At 38.1% G+C, this 24271-nt stretch overlaps 1 protein-coding gene across 1 annotated transcript in view; it reads right to left on the bottom strand.

Annotated features, from left to right (window-relative positions):
* Positions 1–24271, bottom strand: part of UST (uronyl 2-sulfotransferase) — a 175305-nt gene that overhangs the window by 16567 nt on the left and 134467 nt on the right. The window contains exons 6-7 of the mRNA XM_085310630.1: positions 20938–21035; positions 17942–18099 (exon numbers count right to left, since the gene is read on the bottom strand). Of these exons, the coding sequence (XP_085166756.1) occupies positions 17942–18099; positions 20938–21035 (256 nt within the window). The remainder of the gene's footprint in view (positions 1–17941; positions 18100–20937; positions 21036–24271) is intronic.

The raw sequence follows: 24271 nt of genomic DNA, 5'->3' as shown, positions 1-24271 counted from the left end.
AACTTGGGAGTAAGTTTAAGTTGAGGGGAGCCCTAAGGTGTTGGATGAGTGTATGCACTTACACATGCCAACAGGGCCGTAAGACCCATGTTTTCACATAAGCTCAGCACTCATTTGGATACCAATACAAGTAATCAGATTTTTTCTTAGTGTTGAATATACTGATCCCAGAATACTTTAAAACTCCCTATTTCAGTACCTATATGGAGGCCAAGATTTCCTGTAAGCCAGATACCAAAAGTGGGTGCTGGGAACATAAAACTGTGACTCTGAACTCCTTTAAAAACATATTCCTAGCTGATCATCCTGGTGTGGCCAATAACTATGGTCATCAGCTTTTAAAGAAATATAGTAACCCAGACACTTCCCATTCAGCTGACACTTCATCCATCTGCTTGCCACAGTGGTTGGTGGTATTTCTGGCATATTCCTAATACATTTACTTTCATTAAATACATTTATTAAAAAAACTCCAAACCCTAAACTGACCAAATATAGAGTCCTCATAAATATATCTACTTTTCCCATTCTTGTTTCATTTCTTATGAATATACTTCAGATAACAGCAGGACATGAAAAACGCAAGAGGTTGAAGGAAGTGAAGGGAATATTTATGTAGCATGGGAAAATTTGAACTGTGATTCAATGCTGTAAAGTGTCCAATATCTGTTTATCAAAATATTTCCCTTGTATTTCTCTTGTCTTTGATTATCTCAGTCTGTGTTCTAAGACTCACAAACAGGAATGCTGTGTTAAAGATTCTTTCTTTGATTTTAATGGCAATCTGTGTAAGTTTGCCACTACTTTGAAATGAATATGTTGGTCTATCATTTCCAATTGCTAACAAAATATACCAACCTAGTATATGCCACTTCTTCATAAAATTATTCACACGTGTATACAATATAAAAAAGATGTGTGGGGATTGGAGTTTTTCCCTTTCTACACATGAGATAGGAAGTGTTTATGCCCTAACTTTTAATTTCTACTCTAAAAAACCTGTTGAACAAGTAGCATATGCACCAAGATGTGGTCTGGAAGGATAAAAGAAGCTGCCTATGAATTAAATAGCTGAATTAAGCAAGAATTAAAATGATTGATTTCTATAAGCAGTTTGCAAAAATATGCACCAAGGAAAATAATTTTCAATGATTCAAAGCAGAACCTTTGGCTAAGTAGTGAGTCTACCCTTAAAATAGGCGAAATAGTCTATTCTGCAACAGCAAAATGTACTGGAGCCTACCAGGTGACCACATCCCATGATCTACCAGCAGCAGAAGCCACTGCCAAGTAAATATTGAAATTCAATATACAGACAAATACGCTTTGCAACTTCACTGCTGTTCTATTATTAAAAGTGCTAGAGGAACTGGGCTGACATTTTGGTAAGCTGTTTGCTAACATACAAGAAGATAGAGACTGTGAGGTTTTCAGCTATCAGCCACCTGCACTGGCACAGCTGCACCAGACAGGCAARATTTTACAAGCTGCAGTTTGTACCTGTTACTTTCACCTAAGAACAGTTTGGCTTGCTATGAAAAGGGCTTGCAGTCCCAGAGGAGCAGTTCTTGTTTCATCAGATGTACTGTAGCCTACTCCAGATAACATCTCTCTGTCAAGAGCTTGGATACCAGCAACATTCATTTCACCCTTTCTCACCATGCTGATTGGCAAGAACTTGCCATTTGCAAAGAAAATAATCTTAACAAGAGGAATCTGTTTCATTGGTCTTAAAGAGATTGTATTTCCACCATGTTGAGCATGTCAGTAAAGAAAATCAATTGGCTTATCACACAAAATTGTGGACTAAACTAATTACCCAAACACAGAAAAGACCATGATCTCTTCAAAGTTGATCTTTGGCATCTCAGACACAGGTCCAGGATTCCCAGATTATACTCTGTCTCTGCTGGTATTTAACTGGCACCACAGGCACTCAAAGCTTACCACTAAATCTTAATGGGCTAAATTAAGAAAGAGAATGCTTAGGATAAGAATCTAGAGGAAAAAAAGTTGACTGAAAAATCTGCAAAACCTGAAATAATAATCCTAAGGAAGACATGAAAAGCACCATTACTCGATACCTTCATGGTGAAACTGGACAAATGCCAATATCTATGTACTAGGATTCAGTGCAGAAAAACAGATCAAGGTCTTCTCACTGAATGAAACATGAGCTGTGTACAGGGCCAGGCCAGAGATACATCTCACATGTTGTAACATCCAAAAAACCTCGGAGAGAACATGGAGGAAGCAAATGGCAAAATCACCTCACTGCCAAACAGCTGAACAAGTTTCTTTGACTATCATCCCCTGCTCCTGTTTATCCTGCCATGCTCCACCCTCTTCAAGATCCCTTTACAGTTTCTGYATCCAAACTGCCTTTCTAGGTTTCCTGCTTTCTGCAACTCATTTGGTGCAATTCTAAGCACTCCTCTTGCAGAGGCTTTTGTCACCAATCAGGGAGTTCACTGGAATAGATCTTGCTCTTCCTCCATCTCCTTTACTCTTGGCAAAGAAGTCCTGGGCTTCTGCTACAGGGAACTAGGTCATACGCTTTGCTCCTGGAAACACTGCAGGAAAAGATAGTACTAAAGGTGTTAAAAAAAAGAAAAAGAAAAACAAACAAACAACCTCTCCCCCTGCCAAAGCTTAGCTCAAATAGCCATCAGCAACGCACAGATCTATCTATTGGACGGGCAAGGAGAATACTAATAAGGCATGATATAAACACCGTTTTTATATGCACACTTTATCCTTATTCCTACAAACACTACTGAATGCAAGCTCCTTGATAACGTTCATCTGTACCCAAATTTATACCAGCATATACTAATAAGAGATATTCATACTGCTGAACTCCAGACATTCATGCTGGGCATCAAATAGGCTCCTAAAGAAAATCACCGGTCATCTCTATCCACCGAGCATGCAGGGAGTTGAAGCTTCCATGGCACAAAATTTAAGTATCTGAAATTAAGTAATGAGAATACTCCAGTAAGTAAAGTAGGTTGGTTAGTTGTTTGAAGAGCTTTCAAATATCAATCCTGGCTACTGAGAAACTTGTAGAGCACTTACAGGGACAGTGAAGAGTGGAAGAAAACATACAAAGTAAAATAAAATAAGAGCTCAATGCCCATCAAAATATTTGCACTAAAATAGTAATATTTCACAAAATAGTATTTAGAGGTATTTAGGATAAAGTAGATTTTTCTGTGAATATTTTCAGTCAACATTTTAAATTAATTTGCTTTGGCTATGTTCTCATTCCTGTCATGTCTAATTTCAACCAACTTTTAGGAGAGTTATATCATGTATCAGCCACACATTAATCCCATGCTCTCATTTCATGTAACAGAAAAAGTACACGATCCTGTTCAAGCAGTAAACTTTGAAACTTGCTTATGCCATGAAAGCACTCAGTCCTGCAAAGCACCCAGGGCTCTGGCTTCACCCAGCCAGCTGCACTGACCATCCATCTGCTCAGCATGAAGCATGCACTAAATGCTCTGCTGAAGCAAGGTCAGCATGCTCCACATCTTTCAGGGCTGTGTCCTCACCTCCGGTTGCTGTGTACGGAAAGCCAAACACAAACAACAACAGAGCTCTGCAAAGGTTCCTCCGTGACTTGTAGAACTGGGGCAGGTTATTGCCTCTAAGGGCAGTGCAAGGTTTATAACTCATTTGAACAGTAGGAGTAGCGTGCCCTGCAGAGCCCAGCAGAGACGGCCTTTGTCCTGTCCAGGACTACATTAAATCCTGCAAGAGCTACCCATTTAGCCTCTGAAGGGTCACGTCTGGAGAGCCAGAGGCAAAGAAGAAAAACCAAAGAAGACTGTTTCCCTTCACTGATTAAAAAGAAAGCCTAAAATAAGTAATGATTTTAATGTAAAAGGTAAAAAATGTTTCATTAGTTTTATAGTGGGTTAGGCAAGCCATTGGGACAATTGTACCACAGCCATACTAGTTCAGAGAAGGACAGGAATCTCCAACAGTCAGTATACGAAGCACTGCAAAAATTCAGCTGGATGTCTGTGGACAAACCAATTTTAGTTTTCCAGACAAATATCTTTCCTGTACTGAAACTGAGATCTAAATGTCTAAGTACTAACTTATCATTATGAATATCATGAAAATAAACTGTGATATTGACAGTGACCTAAGATTTTTATTGAAGTTCATCTTATTTGTAAGGTACATCAACAGTTTCTGATACCAGCTGATGTTATCTATTACATATTCAAAGACCATCTGATCTATAACTGTGAAAAGGATAGAGAGGCTGGGAGGAGAGAAAGAAAAAAAAAAGAGATCAGAAGGAACAAAACAATGAGAAGCAGGATGCAAAATTAAAGGGAGTAATAAAAGAAAGAAATGAACAGAAAGCAGAAGGCAAGATTTAAACAAATGAATGAAGTTTTGAAGTGTTACATTGCTCGCATGAAAATTCAACTCTAGCTTCTAACACCTGGAGAGAAGGTAACTGAGACTGCCAGTGAGGCCCTGCTTCTAGGTCTTCCTTCCTTCCTTCCTTCTCTCTCGCTCTCTCTCTTTTTCTTTCTTCAATCCCAACTTAGTGTAATTTTCCTAACGTGGCACTGGGATTGTTCCAATATCAATTCTTATCACTTCCTTCTGGCTACCTCCCCCCAAACCAAACCAAAAAAAAAAAAAAAAAAAAAAAAATTAAAAAAAAAAAAAAAAAAAAAAAAAAAAAAAAAAAAAAAAAAAAAAAAAAAAAAAAGTATTTTTTTGCTAGGTCCAGTGGTGCTCTTCATCACTTTCCTGTTCCCTCTTCCATTCTAGAAAAAGTGAGAAATCAGATAATGGAGTCAGCTGTTTGGAAAAGAACCAAAACAGTCAAACAGCAGGAGAAGAGTGAAACAAGTGATTTTGCAGAGTCTTGCATTCATGTGCTTTTAATACCAAAGATGCAATACTTACCATGTTCTACAGGTACAATCTTAGTGCATATGTACCCAAAGAAGTACAACAAAACATCACACAATAACATAGCTCCATATATCCACCAAACACAATTTAAAGGAAAGCTATGGAAGAAGACAGACCACTGAAATCACCTCACTTCAGATTTTTACTACACAAAAAGTATTAGATGGAGTCACATCACAAAAGACATGGCGATAGGATAGATTGTTTTATCTTTGACCTCGCAAAACTAAGAAATAATGTTTCTTTCTTATTTGGATACACGGAGCTGATCAATCCATTATTACAGGGAAGCCAGAAGAGAGGACTCAAAGAAAGGCATGGAGAAAACAAACTGATTCTGAAGAGAGAATTCTTTAGGGTCCAGTAACAGATTGGAGCACTTGTGTGAGTACACAACAGATGCTGTTCCAGGCTCCGACCAAGCAGCAAAGCAGGGAGGAGTTACGAATTCTGAGGTTTTGTTGTTGTTTTAATTTGTGCAATTGGAGGAAGATGACAATTTAAGCCATTGCCCCCTGGATAGCTTCTCTATTTCTCCTGAGTTTGCAAGTATTATTTTTTTCTTTCTCTTCAATACTAATCCCTCATTTCCCCTGAGTATGCACCCATCAGCTCCTTGCATTCCTCAGAAATCCTCCTGCTAGCTCTCTGGAAAGACATTCATGCTAGAGGGCATAACACTCTTCTAATGTGAAGATGCCTTTAAAACCACAAGTCATCTTCAGAAACCAGATTGCACGGAGGTGCATGCAAAATTTCTCCAAGTCCTGTTTTGGAGGCAAGTCAATTGAGCTAACTCACAAACATCAGCAGCAATTTCATTCCAGTAGGCATGTTTGGCATCCTCAATACCTTCCCCTAAACCACACACCTCTTTGCACATGCACTTTTAAAAATATATTTTTTTCTTAATCTTTCTTTATGCTCACATTTTACTCTCAATCTGTATGATAAGATTGTTTTCTGGGTGAGCCCTGGAGAACCAAGTAGACCAAACACTCTCGCTCATATGGAATTTATTTAGAGGGGGGAAAAAATCCCTTAAGTTGAGCAGTTATGTTATTTTGAACTGGTTTTATATTTTATGTGTACATAGTGGAGCTGGAATTTCAGGGCTGGCTTTTGTTTGCATTCATCATGAAACATTTGTTATATGAGCTGCTGCTACTGCTACCAAAACAGCTGCTGCTCACTGCTAGAAAACCAGAGACCATTCCCACAGTTTCTTGCTCCCTCTGGTAGGTCTAGCTGGCAAATAAGGCCTGGTGTTTTAAGGAAAATACCTTTGTTTGGCTTCACTGTCATCCTTGCTATCTTTTGCCAGATCTGAACTCGGATTTGAAACCAAACTTATAAATCAGATCAACAGCAGGTATGTATTGATGCTCCTGAAACACCTATAATTAAAAGTAGATCATAATTGCAGTAGCACGAACACCCTTCTTCGCAGCTAGGGCTGCAGCTTGAATGTGAACTTTCTTCCCTCAGCTGCCACGTGATTTGGGCTGCAGTCTGTAAATATCCTTTCTTTTTCCACATGATCATTTTCTGTCATCTGGAAAAACTGAGAGCCATGTCTTGATCTAGCCTTGTGTAAGAATTTATTTGCCATAGAAATGCTGCAATGGCTATGGCAAGCTGCAGGAGACTGCTTCCCTGCACAGAAAAAATTACCCACCCATCTGACAATATGCGCACTTTCCTCCTGACCTGGGCAAAAACGAGGACCGAGYGCACTGGCAGAGTGCAGTCCTGAGCCCTGAGGACAGATCTCCCGAACCGCACATAGGTCCCAAGTTGAGCCTGGACACAAACAAAAGCTGAATTTTAATGTACTGCTTTCTTTGTTTTGATCACTAAAAACTTCACTGTTCCTCTTTCCTGGTGATTTCATACTGGCAGTGAGCTCTCTCACCTCAGTCTTATCTTTTTAACAGATCATTTATTCTAGTCCGGAGCACAGTCCCTGTGGGATTACATTGCTTATTTTAAAGTAAAGGTAGACTACCAAATATTTAATGCTTACAACTTCAACCAGTTTTGTCCTACAGGAAAACATTTTCTCTCATACTCTGACAATGTATTTTCTTTAAGAGCTTTTAGACAGAGATCTTGCTGAAAATCACACATCTCATATCCACATGCTTGCTGACTCCTTCAGGGAGCTAGTTGATTTGTGAAGCTCTACAACGCCATACTGACTTTCCCAACTGTCTATTAATTCTATTCTTTATTATAACTCCTACCAGCAAATAAATCAGATTCTTTCATCTGTAGCTCTCCAGATCACCACTACAGCCCTTTAAAAACTTGGAGTCATGTTAACTACCTTCCCGTCTCCAAAATATCTGCTGATTGAACTGATAGGAAAGAGAGTAGAGTTGGCAATTTCAGTTCCTTGGTGAATGCTAGTCTTAGCAGCAGTCCTAACATTGCCAAGGAGAAAAGATAACTGAGGAGGAAAAAAGCTCCTAACACCAAATCTGTTATGTGTATTATAGATGGCATCTGTAAATAACTGAAAAGTTATTCGCATTGAGTCCAAAGAGATATATACCACAAGCACAACAATGAGATTTATAAAGTGCAGTAACAATTGTACAAATGTTGGAGATAGAAAAAGCAGCCAGACTGGAAAGAACGTACTAATTAAAGAATACAATGGGAATGCAATTCAGAAGAAAGGGAGGAGACAGGAAAGATGAACCCTGAGAGCAGCAGAGAAGAGGACTCTTCCTTACTACATTTGTGAGTTTGATTCAACTCCAAGAACAGAGGAAATGAAGAAAAAGAGAATCTTCATAGCCCTATTTAGTAAAAATCTCTTCTGTTGCTAAAGCTTCTTGGAAAACAAGTTTCAAGAGAGACAGGTCAAAATGGTTGGGAAATTCCAACTGAGAAAGTAGGGAGCATAAGCACCAAAAATTGCTATTGAAAGAATAAGGAGTCAGCTTGTCAGTATCTTAAACCTCCTACACCAAAACAAGTAAAGTCAATCTCTGCCTTTAGCAAGGCACTCTGAGGAAGGAGCATGTATACGGTGTGAAGTTATGCTCAGGTGAACAAATTATCCCCCCGGAGTGATGGCCCTGAGACGTACCAGAAGGACTCTCATGCAGCAGTTGAGAAAGGAGCTATACTGCTAATTTTAATTGTTATAACTTAATTAATTATTTCATAATCAAGTGCCAACCCTTGCACTATGCTAAAATTAATTCTACTAATTTTATCCTTTTTTCCTTATAATAATAGTGGTCTTAAGACTTAGAGGGCAATATACTGCGTACTCTGGAGTAACTAACCTATTTATAGATACACTCTTGGGATGTTCCAAACTCAAGAGAAGACTCCTAATTGACCAGGAACTGACAGATCTCAGATGCAATTTGGCACTAAAATCTTTCTAAAATCTTTTCTGTTGACATTTGAGTCTGTGACAGCTCCTCATATCCATTGGTACCAAGAATCGTTACAGCATAGAGCATCCATACTTCCTCCACAGACAAGGTAAGTATAGTTACCTTTATTATGGCCTTCTTTACCTTGAGAGCAACTGCCACCTCTCTTAGTCACCTACCAGTCCCACACACTCTCTGGCAGGCCACCTGGTTCTGAGATGTTGAAAATGGCTTTTGATAATAGCTTTAATGCCTTTAGCAAGCTGCATGCCAGATAGTGCCTTGCTATAATTTCACATCTGACTTGTCAGAATTCATGCTCTTTCATGGTTTCCTCATTTTAATTATTACAGCAACTCATTTCTATCACTGTAAAAAATTGATTTTAAATTGTAGTGTTTATACGAAAACTCAAGTGTTTTCTTAGCTATGGCTACTCATCCTTACAGAACAAAATTCACAGGTAGAATCCGCCTCAATTTTATTTTTTCTGTAATTACCTGACAGTTAATACTTTTAAAACATTTCAGAGGATTCCGTTTGAAATCATCACAGATACCTTCTCATGTTACTTGCATTGCTCTTCTGAGATACTCTTCTCATCTCTTCAGAGATGAGAATGATCATTTAACATGTAGTCTATTCTACTGCTGTTCCAATAGGCAAGTGTTATCATTAGTCTAATGTAAAAAATGTAATAGCCTTTTTTACTAGACTGAAAATATGATTATGCTTCTAAAAGCAATGTAAATAGAGAACTGTGTGATCTGTTCCATGTTATACCTATTTCTTCCCCAAATACATCAAATATGACCTGTATTGTCAAATACGCTTAATTTTCCATTAAAAGATATTTCTCCCCAAACAACAGCCCTGAAAACATATTATGGGACACAGTGATAATCAAACTAAATTCTAGGCCTGTTACTAATAAAAATTTTTCAGATTCCAGCCTCAGCCACCTTGCGCAACTCTATTGTTTCCACGTTGGTGGAATGGAAACCTGTGCATTGTTACTGGGGATGTAGCCAAGAATAGGAAGCAGGCCTACTAACCAGAATTTAACTGCATTCTACCTCCCTGCGTGTCTTATGTTGCCTGGATAGAGGTAAAAGTTGTCAGGAAGTAATTTGAATAAGCTGGTACTGTTGCAATTCCTACAGAAATGCTATTTCTAAAGCATAAACAGAAACAGAGGTTTAGCTGTAATGTTACTAATTAGAATAATACTGTCATTTTATTTGGTAAATTAGTCTAGAAGGAATGAACTGTCACTGTAAGCTTTAATTATCCGTCTTTGAAAAGTTTGTGGTGTTTTGTCATCAGGGATTAAGGATTATTTGAGATTTAACTTATGTTCTATCTGAATGCAGCTTTCCCTTTGTGCCAGAGCTTTAACAATACTGGTTGCCTATGAATTTTTCATTTTGTTATATTAAGAACAGAAAACATTCAAAAGATGCATTAGGGAATCAACTTAAGATGAACAGCAGCAGCACTGCTATTAGTCCATAACATCTTTAGCGACTGATATGCTCATTAATAAACATTCCAGTTGTCTGAAAGATACTAGCACTAGCCCCTCAAAATGATCTCCTGACACAAAAGAATATGCATGAGTTCTTGACAGATATGTGGGATGCAAGGGTTTGGCTAACTGGTCCCTTGGGATCTAGACCACAAACACATTTTATTTTTACTGCAACAAAGTATGAAATTACATCTGTGTGGGTTAAGTCCAAAACCAGACAGACTATCAATAGATCTGATGAAAGGAAATTGAAAACAATGCAAACATCCTGAAGATGTGGAATGAAATGCAAAATCTGAAGCCTGAATGTTTTTGGAATAGTAATAAAATACAAAGATGTTGCTGTAGATGGTCTCGGCCTTCATAATTCTACAGGTATAAATATATTATATAGAAAGTTTAGAGAGGGGAAAACTCTAAGCCTCTGGAGAGGCTTAGGTAAGAGAAAGCAAAAAAAGGTGTTGGCTTCAAATAAAGACCTTGACAATTGATGGGAAAGAGAAATAAGAATAAGGTGGTGGAGAAGGAAAAGAAAAAAATAGTGGACCACAGAGCCCAAGCCAGATTTCTGGACACCAGCCGGAGGTGTATGGGCAGCATCTCTAGAAGGGCTCATAAACAATCACATTTTCAAACAGCTGAAACTAGCACCAAACATGGACTGTGTGCATCAAGGAAAGGCAGTGCCAGAGAAGCAAAGAGTTTCCAGAGATAGCTAACAATCATGACACGCATGTCAAGAAACTGTATGCAACCTCTGAAAGAAATCCTTTTCTACTAAAAAAGACCTTAGTGCCCAAGTCAGCAGTATTACTGCAACCTGTATTACAGCATAAAAGAAGGGAGGATTCAGTGATTCTACGAAAAAAATATTTAGTCTATTTCTACTATACATTGTTGGTTGCCAAAGCTAGTGTATGAGCTCACATATTCAGAAAGGTAGTAGAAAAGAAAAAGTAGTAGCAATTAAGCAGAAAAGAAAGATTTGATCTAGGTTTTTCAAAGGATGATTTAAAGGAACAGAGACTTCACCTTCTACTACAACTCATTCTGAGCACAGCCTTTACAAATTTATGTCCTATGAAAATCCAAGCCTAAACTAAGGATTTAAAAATCTGTATTGTTACTGGCAAGCACCAAAGTCATCCTTCTTCTCCATATTCAATGATGAGACCTTGAAGGCTGCTGCACCTCCTAAAACGCCAGACAACCGCATCATGGATCAGCACTAGCACTACTCATTCCTGTTTATGTATTATGCACACTAGCCTGATCTGCCAGTACGAAATATTTCAATTTCTGACCTGACCTAAACAAATATCACAACCTGCAGACTTTAGGAGGAAGCAAAATCCTATTCATACATTTGGCAGAGGGATCATAAATTGCATCTCCCTGCACCTTGACCTCAGGGAACAGATTTCCCTGAGGTGCGAGCCACGGTCATGTCAGGCCTTCAGCCACCTCAGTTTTCACCTTGAAACATACCATTCATTTTGGGTCAGAAGGTATATCTACAGACATGCTCTGTTCCACAAACATGCACATACCAATGAACTTTGATCTAACAAGTACATATTAGCAGAGAATGTAAGTAGAGCAGACTGAGCATGGATGCATACGAGCTCCCTGTGGGCTTGCAAAGCTCTGCCAAAAGCCCTTGAACACCTCTAGAGCTGCCAGTATTTTAATAATGAGACATAAACTCTCATGGGTACATATCTTTTGGTGCTACAGTCATGTCTTCCACTGCAATACACACATACTCTGAGTGGCCTCACCTTCCTCAGCAGAAGAAAAACTGCAGTTGTTATGAGTCACCAGTGCTTTCTGCAGAACTTGCCACAGAGACGGTTAGCCTCTGAGATGAATCTGGAGGATCTTTTTAAAAATACAGAGTCATGAGAAAGCCTCAAAGTGCTCAAATTCTTCCAAGAGTTTGCATTTTTAGAACTGCTTAGCTTATCCACAATGGGATTTGAATCCTCTGAAAGAAAACAACATATTTTCCTTTTATGGAATTAGGAAAAAGAAAAAAAAAATCCACAGATTGTGCTTATCACTGATTGGTGCATCCACTAACTTCTGTGTATCCCAGATCAAGCAGTCTGATTTTGTTCCTGCTCTCTAAACCTTATTTTCACAGTTGAACATCTAAACCAGTTCCTTTTGATCAGCATTTTTATAAAGCGAACCAAGAAGCAGAGCCTCAGTGGTAGACGGACTAGCAAGTCCATCTTAGATACTATTGACTGATGGGGAGCAAACTTCATTTGAGGTCTGTGCTCTGACTCCTTCCCTTTTCCTTTCTTGCACACAGAGAACTGGGAAATTATTTCATAAAAACACCACCACCACCACACAAAACTGCCCCCCAAAACACCTAGATACTTTACCTAGATCTCAAACTGCTTGATCTACCATACACATCGTTTTAAAGCATTCTTATTTTAAAGGTTCAGACTTCAGAGGAAGAAGGAGGAATGGTCTGGCCACACTTCCTATTTTTATTTTTAGAACAAGATGTTGGGTGATAAAGAAGAAAATGCCACCCAGGCAGAACGTAAATTCACACGTGCTATTACCACTAGCACAATGTTTAAGTCCCCTGGAAGTCCTAAAAGAGCAGGGAAATTACACCACCTTCTGGACAAATCCTATTAAGTCATGCATACAAACTGCTTCACATAATGGACAGGAACATGCCATGGAAGTAGTTAGCGAGTTCCAAAGTCCGGCTTCATATTTTACCTTCAAAAATTTTGGATTTTTCCTTTTCTATAGAGGATTTTCATATACAGTAATTCCTCTTTAGAGGATTACTCAGGGAAAAATAAGAAAGCTGCATGAGGCAAGAGTACAAGACTAAAGAAAAGGCAAGAGTGAGAGGCAAAAGAAAAGAAAGCATTTTGGAGAAATCTAACTTTTTGAGCATTTGAGCATATTCAAAGTTTTTCTCAAATTTTGTTTCAAGAAAGTAATAGAGACTAAGATGCAAAAAAACCCTGAATTTATATTTAATTTCAACAAAGTTGTTTTATTCTTGCATCAAGAGTGGAAATGCTTGTAGAAGAGAGAAAGATTTGGTATGTCTGCACAGGAGAAATGTCTAGAATTCCCTTTCTATCCACTCAAATCTCTATCTTCTCCAGAAAGTACTGCCCAGGAGAAGCGGGTAAAATATTACAAGCTGCAGATCACTTGTCTTCATTTTTATTTCTTTTCATTTTGTTCTGAGCAAAGGCAGAATATAAGGTGATCACCGCCTAAAGACACTGCCCCAAAAGCACTGCAATCTTCAGCATGGTGCAAAGGCTTCTGTAGTTCACCTGACCTTTTCCTAACGTCATGAAGGAAGGCCTCATCAGCATCTGCCTCGCTTGTCCTCAGTCTTGCAGTAAAGACAAATGACAGCATCTCCCTCCTTACGGGTTTAAAGGAGAAACCCATAAATAAAAAGCATCAAGTTTGTGTCACTGGCATTCATGAACATTTTAAAGGATCAGTATGTTTATATTACCTGGGACATTATTACCACCATAAATAAAAACATTCCCTGTAAATGTGATTTTTAAAAGAGGTGCAGTCACCTTTGCACTGTGTTTTCTTAAAAGCACATCATTTTACATTTTACTCCAACARTACATTTTGTTCCAGTTGGCAGCAAGACCAATTTCGTTATATTCGAAAAAAATCAATCATTTGAAAAAGTTAGTCAATTTTCTTGATTTATTAGTAAGATCTACACATTCTCTATTGCAAAAGTTAACTTTCAAGAAACAAAGATTTCTTTTCCTGGTATTGGGGAGAAATGTTTTTAGGGCTTCTGGTGCCAAAGAAATTTGATGAGCTCCTACAGAAAGAYGAAAGAATAAGGGCTACTTCTGAGATGATAAAAACATTTTTTATTGTCTGTTCCTTTACATTAGATGCTATTAATTTTTATTCTGTCTCAGAGAAGTTGAAAAGGTGGAAGAATATGCTATGCTTTGCTCTGTGTTGTGCATATTTTGTGCCCCTTAAAAATGCACAAATATCAAAACCCACACATGCCCATTTTAAAATAAACTGTGCAAGTTTCCTCTGCTTTCTGGTTATTATAGCCAGGTTATAGAAGCAAGCTATAACCAGCCAAAATGAACAGGACTGACCACAGGTTTTTACTCAGTTGTGCTCCTGAGTGAGGAGAGATTTTGCACATGAAGTTACTCCATAACTATTTCAGGTTTTCACAGAACYAAGGAGGGCCTGAGTGCCAGGCTTAGGTTTACCCATTAGATACAGAAGTTCCCTCTCTGTGGCTGTGATACAGTTGTCAGCTTCCTCCAAATTCTGAAGTGTATCTACCAAAGCTCTGCAATTGGAACCTATCTGCTCAGGTGGTCAAAGAAAGACAAAATAGTGAGTTAATTTTATTGTGTTAGCAAAGAAATCTAGCAAACAAAGTAGCATTTCTTGTTCTCCAGTATCCCACATACACTTTGATTTTTCTCCCTATCTGTTGTCAAAAGCAGTCTTGGCTGCCAGTTCAGGTGGTGCTTGTTATTTTGGATGAGATAGGCACAATAAAAGTGTTCATTCACACTTGACTTGATATAAACATTAAGAAAATAATTAGTTTCAAGGAGAGAGTGGAAAAGGAAAAGAAAATAGGAAACCTATAGCTTTAATGTATTCTACAAGATTAAGAGATTGGTTCCAATGAAAACTTTACCACCAAATAGAGCTTTCACATTTCATTGCACTTTGTTATAAAAATATGCAAGTCATAAAATATTTGGCATATGGATTAACTGAAGGCAACATTTTTATTAATGCAATGAAGACAAATATTCTCCTCGCATTCTGTACACAAAAATTTCCTGTCTTGCAGACTTGATAACTTTTTTAAGCTCACAAAATTCAAGAAAAATTTATGCATATTTCAAACTGTAAGTGAACACAATCAAAAGGAAAAGTTAGCACAGAAAATACACACAGCAGCTGGCAAGCCAAGTGTATTAAACATCTCAGTAACCAATTGCTAGTGATAATGACTTTAGAGGCCAATTACATTCCATTCTTTTCTTTAAAATATTCCCTTCCTTAATATTATCCTCTTGGCAGCTTACAAAAAACCAAAATGAAATAAATCATTAGCATCACTGACAAAAGTGCTCAAATCATATTGCATTGAACTATTATCTCTGTCATTATCTGTAGACAGATGTCCACACTTACATTTGTGTTCTGTGATGTAAACGGTCCATTATCTATCTGATCAATTTTGTCACAGTTTTACTGATCCTATGTTTCAGAACAATAGTATCAAAGTATTATTTAATAACTAAAAAAATGAAAAATCTCTATGCTTTTATTTCTTGCTAGGAGGACGACAGTGAGCAAGGGTTATCTTAATAAATGTTATTAAATGGTGTCTCAGATGATAAATTCTGCTACAGACAAAGAAGGAATGAAAGAGAAGTTTCAATATGGCTTGCACAGTTAAGTAAAACATGACATTGGAGGGATGACAATCACCAATTTCTTACTTTACCTTCCAGTTTATGTATACCACTAAAGCAGTACTGGATGGAAACTTCCTTCCTTCAACTACCTTCTGCTTCAAAGCAGTTGTATAAATCCARTATTTGAAATGTGTCTAATCCAGAATCACTTACTGCAGTGGATTCTAGTGCAGGGATTCACTAGCCTGGCAATATACTACCTTTCTGTACAGGGGCCTTCACTGTATTTTTCTCATCTCAATACAGTCATTTTTAAAAAATAAGTTCTCAAAAAGCTTTATCTACTTTATACAAAGAAAGAAAAGACTGCCGTAATAAACTTCTGAACCTCAGGTGGAGCAGCAGGTTAGCACACAAAACTGTAAATTGTATAGATCTAATTTGTAAGTATTAGTCCACAATAGAAGCAATCTTTTCAATGGCACCATACGTGGCCCTAAATATCTGCTGCCCTGTGGGTCACCATGCAGAGAGAATAAAGTCTTTTCTTCCCAGCACTTCACGATGGAACAGCAGAGGGTGTTGCAGATCAGGTCTAAGGTGCAGTGAGGCCAACTATGTAGCAACTCTTACATAGCACTCCTCCCTCCCCCTCCCCCCCCCCAGTTCTGGCTGCTTTTCCTAGTTTTTCATAAGCATTAGCACCGATCACAAACAATCACAAAAGAAATATGACTGAAAGAAAAAATGCACAATTGAACAAAAGAGTAGAGAGGAGAGAGTTAACACAAGGAAACTGTTTCCTTTCTATTCTTCCTTGACAATGACTGGAAAAGATAAAATAAAGTTTAATCCACATGGGGAACACTAAAGAAAAGAAATTAATCTTCAGACAAAACAGGTCTTATACAAAAAATCCCAGAGCAGAAGAAATCACTGTGGGATGACTAATATAGGATCRAATCTCCCACAGGTATCAGAATATGCAGAGAAGAGAAAGATTGCCCAGCACTTTAGGATCTTGGGACATTAYTTGTTTCACATCTGACAATTTCAAGATCACCTTTATGAAAATCAAGATCCTACTGTGCTATTTGCTAGCTCCCCACATTGTGAAAGAAGTAAAAGTCTATGACGTAGAAAACAACAGAGAAAAATCACATGGATTCCCACAGAGAAATCTGCTGATTGCAAAGACAGCCTCCTTCTATTGGTTCCCTGCCTCCTTCTGGGATGATATCCCCATGGAAAAACCTTACAGACTGAATCCCACAAACCTTTAGAAGACTTCCATATGCTACAAAATATGGGCCTTTTTATACTTCAAATTACAAAGCAAAGAGAAGTAACTGATCTAAAAACTGGACACTGCTCTCATGTCAATTCTCTCCCACACTCTCCTCCTATCTGCTATTGGGCAAAAATAGCTCTATGACTGGATGTAGCATTACAACAAAGTAATAAGTCCAGTTTTAAAATAGCTGCCTTCTCTGTCCTACTGCAATCAGCTAATTTAAATGGTTTAAATGACTCACTAAAATCATGTTTAGTGCAGGAATATCAGTCTTCCCCTAAAGTATCCGTATCATTGCTAAATACAAAGTCTTCAAAGATGAGTTCTGGTTGCAGGGATTGGGGGAGAATCACCTACTGAATCTCGTAATTTCTCCAAAGTGATTGATCACTGTTAGAGCTGCTCTCAATCCAGAGCCAGTGATAAGCAGTGTTTGATTCGTGTGTTTGTAATATACTACTTGCTATAAAACATACATTTCAGTGGCTGTAGTCATTTGACACTGACATGAATGCAACCGAGTCCCCTGGCAAGAAGGGAAGTTCTACCCCTCTTTGGYTCATAGGATACTGATGGCCCAGTGAAAGACAAGCATGAAATCAGTTCTGTCAAAATGACATGTGCAGCTCCACAGAGGTACAGTATTCCTTGGTTTAGGCATAAGACACAAGGCTGTCTCCTAAACAAGTGAGCAGTAATAAACAYTGGGAGAACACAGAAAAGAGAGAACCCTTTCAGATCTGACTTTGGGTACAGACCAAATTAAGGGGGAGATTAAAGGCTCTCTGTTTTCATTTCTCTACTTGAGTCTTTTTTCTGACCATGCTTTCTACTTAGGGTGCTATAAATAAGYGTTCTTATTTGTGCTTTACCTAAACTCACTTCAAGTGAAGTATGATTTCAAGATAGCRGTAAATCACAGCACTTGTTAGTCAAGGCTGAGGGAAAGTAAATCCTCTGGTACAAAAGTGTCCAGCTCTCTACCCCATTTCTTCAAAGTTTCTTTAGGTATGTATCCCCTGGCACCATTCTGAGAGCAGGTATGACAAAATTAAAAGGAGAAAAGCCACTCTTGTGATAAACTTTCCAGTATGAGGCAAGATCATTGGAGCACTGAGAGCTTGCTCAGGAATGAAAAATACACATTAACATTAAGAATAAAAGCAGAACATGCGCCCTTCCTCTGCCAGTCAAATCCGCTCCCTGAAAGGGAGCTACATCTCTTTATGGACTGAATAAAGCACAAACTTACCTTCAAGCAGTCATGTAGATTTTGCCAAAGTTTCTGTAAGAATAGATTTTTAATGGAAAAAGTTACCTGGGTTTTTGTAGATGCTAAGCACATCCTTGAAGTAATGAGGTAAGAATCTTTCTAATAAAAGCAGCACATCCTCCAGTTCTTCCAGAATCCCCACAAGCAGAAAATTCTCATTAACGTTCAGCTTTGCTCTTTCAAGAGCCCACTCACCAGGCTCCCTATACAAAATTAAAAGAGGGAAAGGAAAGGAAGAGAAAAAAGAGAATGGGTCTTTAAATGTGCATTTGCTTTGGAAATTTAAGCTAAAAACATAAGTGCAGGAAAACCTGTGCAGTGTTTTATGCTGTACGTCCAACAGAAAACAAAAAAGCATCTATGTGGCTTATAGAGCATTTCCACAAAACATCTAGACTTGTTTTGGTATGTAAAAACACGATCACTTTAAAATGAGGTTAAACAACGTGCAGGAGTACTCAGTTCTCCAGACATCTTCCACTCAGATATTTAAAACCTCACACTTGTGAAATCATGTATTTCTACTCAGAAGCATGACCCCGTCCATCTCACYGGAGGAATGGCTTCCCTAGGTGGTGAACAGCTCCCTAGAAATGGTAGGGTCCTCTAAAGAACACAAGGAGAGCTGCTGCGAGCAATCACTGCCTTTTATTACCCAGTAAAAAGCACATAGGAATCTAACAGCCTCTTTCCTGCCTTGTCTAATTAATTTAAACTCCTGCTAAAATCTCCAGGACCCTCCTTTTCTCTTTCATTACCCCATGACTGCCCCAAGCTCTGCTACCAGATGTACATTTATTTGCTCTGATTGCTACCTGTTTTGAAGATCAAGTTAAGGTTACTCTGTGTTTCCCCTATTGAGAGAAACCAGTAGCAGACCAGTAAATTTTTATGCTTCTCTCATAGCTTCATGGAAGCACAATTAAGTTAAACAAGGACATGAATCCTGAATCACTTAGATTAAATTATGTTAATTTATGTCTCTAGGAGCAGCAATCAGCATTCCTATTGATAAGGGACATGCCCAGTGTCCCAAACTAAAGTTTCACAGGTTAGAGCTGGGATGATGAGTATTTGAGTCACATATACTACCTCTGAGTGGCCAGAGATCACACCTGTTCCCTGACTCCCATCAGGCTATTGCAAACACTATGTCCCAGTAGGTTTACAGTTGTCAAAAGCTCTTTGGATAACACGTGGAAAATCTTACTGCTTTACACTCTGCCTTGGTTTACTTCATTTTACTGTTTTTTCCAGAGATCTTACCCATGCCTTCCTTTTGAACTTGTTTAACTAAACCTGTACTTTTTAAAAACCGTCCATTTAGAGCAGTTTTTCATTCCATTCTTTGCATGGGTCCATTTTCTGGAAGAACACAATGTCCTAAAAAATGGACTAAGATCATCCTTCTTCAAGCTCCTTGTGAGATTAGGAAGCAGTTTAAGAAAGGAGGCTTGGATGCTGGGCAGGTGTGAGAATGGAGAAGACAAGGACTTGTGCTGTGATCAGTCATGTGAGATCTGCTCCTGATCCCATGGGGGAAGCACAGGGAGATGTTTTCCTGACCATCTCCTCTYTGCTACAAGGGAGTTCATTCATATCTTCAAAGTCACAGAACACAACATAGCAAGGTTGTTATTTTCAATCCTAAGTGGATTTTGTTGGATAACCATGCTCTGAGAGTGGTCTGCCTGACAGGCAAGAGAGAGCCCAATGAGAAATCAGCTGACAGAAGGGGATGCACAATGTGATAATCTCTTCATCCAGGATAGCAGGGATGAGGGCTGGATCCAACATAAYCAGTCTGCTCACCCTGTCTGTGGCCTTCACTTTAGTGAACATTTTCCTTGGTGACTGGCATGCAAGAAGTTAGCTGCAGGCCAGACAAATAGTGTTAGAAGCTATTCCCTGATACAGTCYCCTCAAGTCATGACTGTCTGCATCTCCACTGCCTGTCCAAGATATAGACYGGCTATGTAACACAACAAGCACATATCTAATCTTGCAACAAGAAATGTGCACATGTGCTGCTAAACGTGACTGGATGTGTACCCACCACATGGCCAAAACCAGTATGTATTCATCTCTTGCCTTGGGTCTGAACAGACAATCATCACGTATTTCAGTTGAGCAATAGACATCTGGTAACATTATGGAAACTGTGTGGTCTGTCCCAGCAAATTCCCACGTGCATTTAGGATCTCCCTTTGAAATTATAYTCTTAAAATCATGTCCTACTCTTCTGGCGGGCAGAACATCAAGTACTCCTAGTAAGGCCATGACTTCTTTGAAAAAGCAGGTCTTATCGTCTGACTCCTTATGTCAGGATAAAGCTGAAGAGGTAGTAATGTTGAAGCTGATCTTGAAAATTTAATTTTAAAGGCATGCTACCTTTCAGACTTGTKGTAACTGCAGGAAATGGACCTATAATATGCTACGAAACAGTATTTCAATATACTGTTCAGAACTCCCTAGAGACTTGTGAAAGCATTTGTGCATGTCACTGTTGTTTATGGGACTCACGTATACAAGTTAAATATACACCCATAAACATTTTCAAAATACATTAAGAAAAAAAAAGGAACAAAACTAAAGTCATGAATGTATTTTGTTTCTTAAATAGACCCTCATTTATGCCTAAAATATGTTTTTGAAGGAATMTACAGCAAAGACACTTTGAAAATGGGATTTGGGAATGAACGCATTTTCACTTGTTAGCACTGCTACAAAAAAGCCTGGCTTTTGTAAGAAATTTTTGAAGATATGCATAATTATTAGATAATTATTCCATTATGGAGCAGTGATAAAAACCTAATAAATATATCTAGATTTAATTATTCAAGTGTGAAATCAACAAAAAAGGACATTACTCTTTACATCCCCCTTCTTACTCCAAAATATATGCACGCAATTACCCCATACAACCACGTTAAACATACACTTTTCTTTTGTGCTTCGAATAGCTGTTGCCTATGCTTCAGCACTTTCTAAGAAAAAGTTGGCAATGGCTRTCACTTAACAAATAGCTTCTATACATTTACCTGCATCTTGGGTGCTGTCCACAGAAATATGGTATGATGTAGAATAACCTGGGATTGGAACATTCAGGGTAGTTTTCAAGGATACATACATTGATATCCTGTGGAGGACAAGAAAAGAAAAGGAGTCTGACGACTGTGTTTTCCCTACTCTATTAACATTTGTTTCTTTATCTCATRTTTCATACAGTCATCTCAGAATGAAAGAGTTGTGCTGAGGTCATACCACATACCTTAAAAATAACTTGGTCTTTTTTAATACTTCTGAATTTTATTAGGAAGCTAAAGGGGGGGGGGGGAAGTTGTTTTGTGCTATAATGCCTTGCTGCAGATCACAGAATTTTTATACTGGGATTAATGCATGATTCAAATCAGGACACACAAGTGATCCTCAGATTAAATATTTAAAATATTCAGAACATTATTTTCTAATTCTTCTTCTTTCTAGATATACTCTTGGAGAAACCTGAAGTAGTCAGAATAAATCAAACTGAAACAACAATTTTTGTTTTTTTATTATTCTACCTCATACAATGACTACACTAAACAAATGCTTGCTCTTTATATGATAGCCTATATCACCTTTGATTACAACTCAGTATATTCCTCAGATGTTCAGAACTGACCCTCTTGTGTAAACCCTTCCTGAGAAAAGAGCTGATTAGAAACTCTTTATCATTTTTCTGATTTACTGTTCATGTAAGGAGGAACTTTTCATCATTTTTCTAAGACTTGGTATGCTACTGAATGCTGAGGAACTGCACTCCATTCTTAATTTTATTTTAGCTCAGTAATAAAGACACCTTCAATGGGATTGAATTCTACTATACCTGAATATCATAAGTATCCTCATTCTCCAGGAAGATCCACTGATTTGAAAGAGACTTTTGGAGAAAGAAAAAGCGTAATACAACATAAGCAATGATGAAAGAATCTCACCTGTTTCCAAGTAATCTTTTTTTCTTCATTGCTGTTTAAACACATCTGCTTTTAYGAGCAATTGGGCTGCACACGTTAATAACAAACCAATGACTATTCAAATATATACTTCATCAAGTAAATAAAACACGATTGAAAATATTTCAGTAGATAATATGCCATCTGAGAGCCAGAATTCCTCACCAGTCTGGGAGACATTCAGAGCATTTCCAGTGTCAGTGAGAAACAAAAATTCCCATGGCAGCTCAGGAAGCAGGCTGCCTACAGCAGCACTGCATCCTGAGACCTCAATTCAGAAAAATTGTTTCGCTCCTCCCAGAACTTAAGTCCTCATGCTAACCTTCATTAGTTTCAGATTTGGGTTGGTAAGTCCTTTTAAAGAGCATTCCCTTCTCCATTCCAGTCTTACGCTTATGTAAATCAGAATTTCTGAACATGCCAGAAGATCCTGGGCTGTAAATTCTGTGAATGTAAAAATTGCCAACTGGGATACAAATATTCTATCTGTCTTGTTACCCCCAGTGTATTCAAGCATACTTAACAAGGCTTGCCAGAAGATTCATGCCAAAAGATTGAAGGTCATAACATGMATTTTAGAATTTAAGTTTCTTTCTTTAAGCTGTCTTCCACCCGCTTTGCTCTCATTGCTATAAACATTACTAAGAAATCCATTGGTGACACAAATACGGTGTTCTTCCTTATGTGTGAGTCCAAAAACTTTTTAACACAGAGGAATTAAGAAAATGCAGTTCTGTAAAGGGTCGTTGTATTTTTTACTGTAGACAGTATTAAAGATGTTTTCAGGGATACMTATTTTACAGTTTTCTTAAGAACCKGCAGAACTCTGCAATAAACTTACAAATAGCTAAAACATTGTTCTGAAATACTTTAAATTATGTCAAAAAGTCAGCTTATACTTGATTAGTGGATTAATTAAAGGGAAGAAACAYGTAAGATTAAAAAAAATAGCAACAACCAATACAGAACTGATCCTCTTCCCTTACTCCTGTGCAAAGGTGRAGTAGCATTAATTCATAGCTATATGATTTCTTCACAAGAATAATGAATACAGTGAGAAAACAATATTCTCCGAGACAAATAAGTCTTGCTATTCAATACAAAAGAGTAACAGGGACCTACTTGTTCTTCTGAAAGAGGTATTTGATAAACAGAGAAAACATCCACACAATAGCAGTAACATGCATTCACATGGAGAATCCAGCAGCTTTAACAATTAAGTAACTTATGTTTAGCCAAGATCAGATTTTTAGTGCACTCTTTTGGTGTGAACTGCTGGAAGATCACTGAAAGAAGCAGCACTTCCCTTGAAGCTGATTTGTGAACGGAACAAAAGGATTGAAGTGGAAAACCCTCCTTCCCCACRCTGATTCAACAGAGGTTTAAGATAAAGGATAAGCATGTTTTTAAACAAACCTACAATTTTTCAGTCGAGGAACAAAATATGCTTTTCATGTTCCAGATAGCAGAAGCACCAGCTTTGCTCTGTGGTCAAAGGACTGCCCCTTTTTAATCTCCATTTATTACTGCTGCTGTAAAAAGCAGCATTACTTGCTGACATGTGATATGCATTACAGCTGCTGGATGGTTCTAATACATTTGCAGCACCTGCTATCCTTTCATATTTTAATGTATTCACAATTTGTGAAATAAATCACCAGCAACCACCCATACCCTCCAAGGAGATTTTACTTGATGATAATTATGCAGCTTCATGATCCATGAAATCAAAATTTTCATCAGGAGGCGTGACAAAAGAGAAGTGTGGCCTGAGGTATACTCCAGTGTGAAACATTTATCAGTGTGCTAATTATTACAAAACTTAAACATATCTAAATGAAGCTCTTTTTTTGCTGCTGACATGACTTATAGGAATTTCTGTTTTCTTCTGAGCACAAAAAACTGTAGTGAAACTACATTATTTTAGGCAATGTTATTCTGTTATCCTAGAGAATGTTAATGCTACATTTTCCATTTACAGCTTGTTTCYCTAGCAGGACACAGGTCTTAGAGCAGATAGTTTTGTCGCAGAGACAAAAAACCGAAGGTGAGAGATCACAGCTTTTCTCATTCAGGTCACTTGAAGAGCATTTAAAAAAAAATCATTCAAATACAGCCGAAAAAGATTCAGAATGAAAGCATTAGAGCTACTTTGATCACACCCCTCAACACTAAAGAGGAATTCTTTATTCCCCAGCTATCAGCTATAATCCGCACTGATCGCATTCAGCTGAGTTTCTGTCTCCACAAGGACACAGGGTTTCTCAGGAACCATCCCTGGGCCCCCTCCCTATCCCGTCTATCAGGCCCTCTGGGCTTCTTTCTGCAAGTAACAACAGAAACAATTTTCTTCATAAAGCTTTATCTTTCTATTACTACT

This window comes from Rhea americana, unplaced genomic scaffold (genome assembly GCF_003343005.1).
Source record: "Rhea americana isolate MKP2758 unplaced genomic scaffold, rheAme1 scaffold_108, whole genome shotgun sequence".
NCBI lineage: Eukaryota > Metazoa > Chordata > Aves > Rheiformes > Rheidae > Rhea > Rhea americana.
This window is presented reverse-complemented; position numbering and strand designations above follow the sequence as displayed.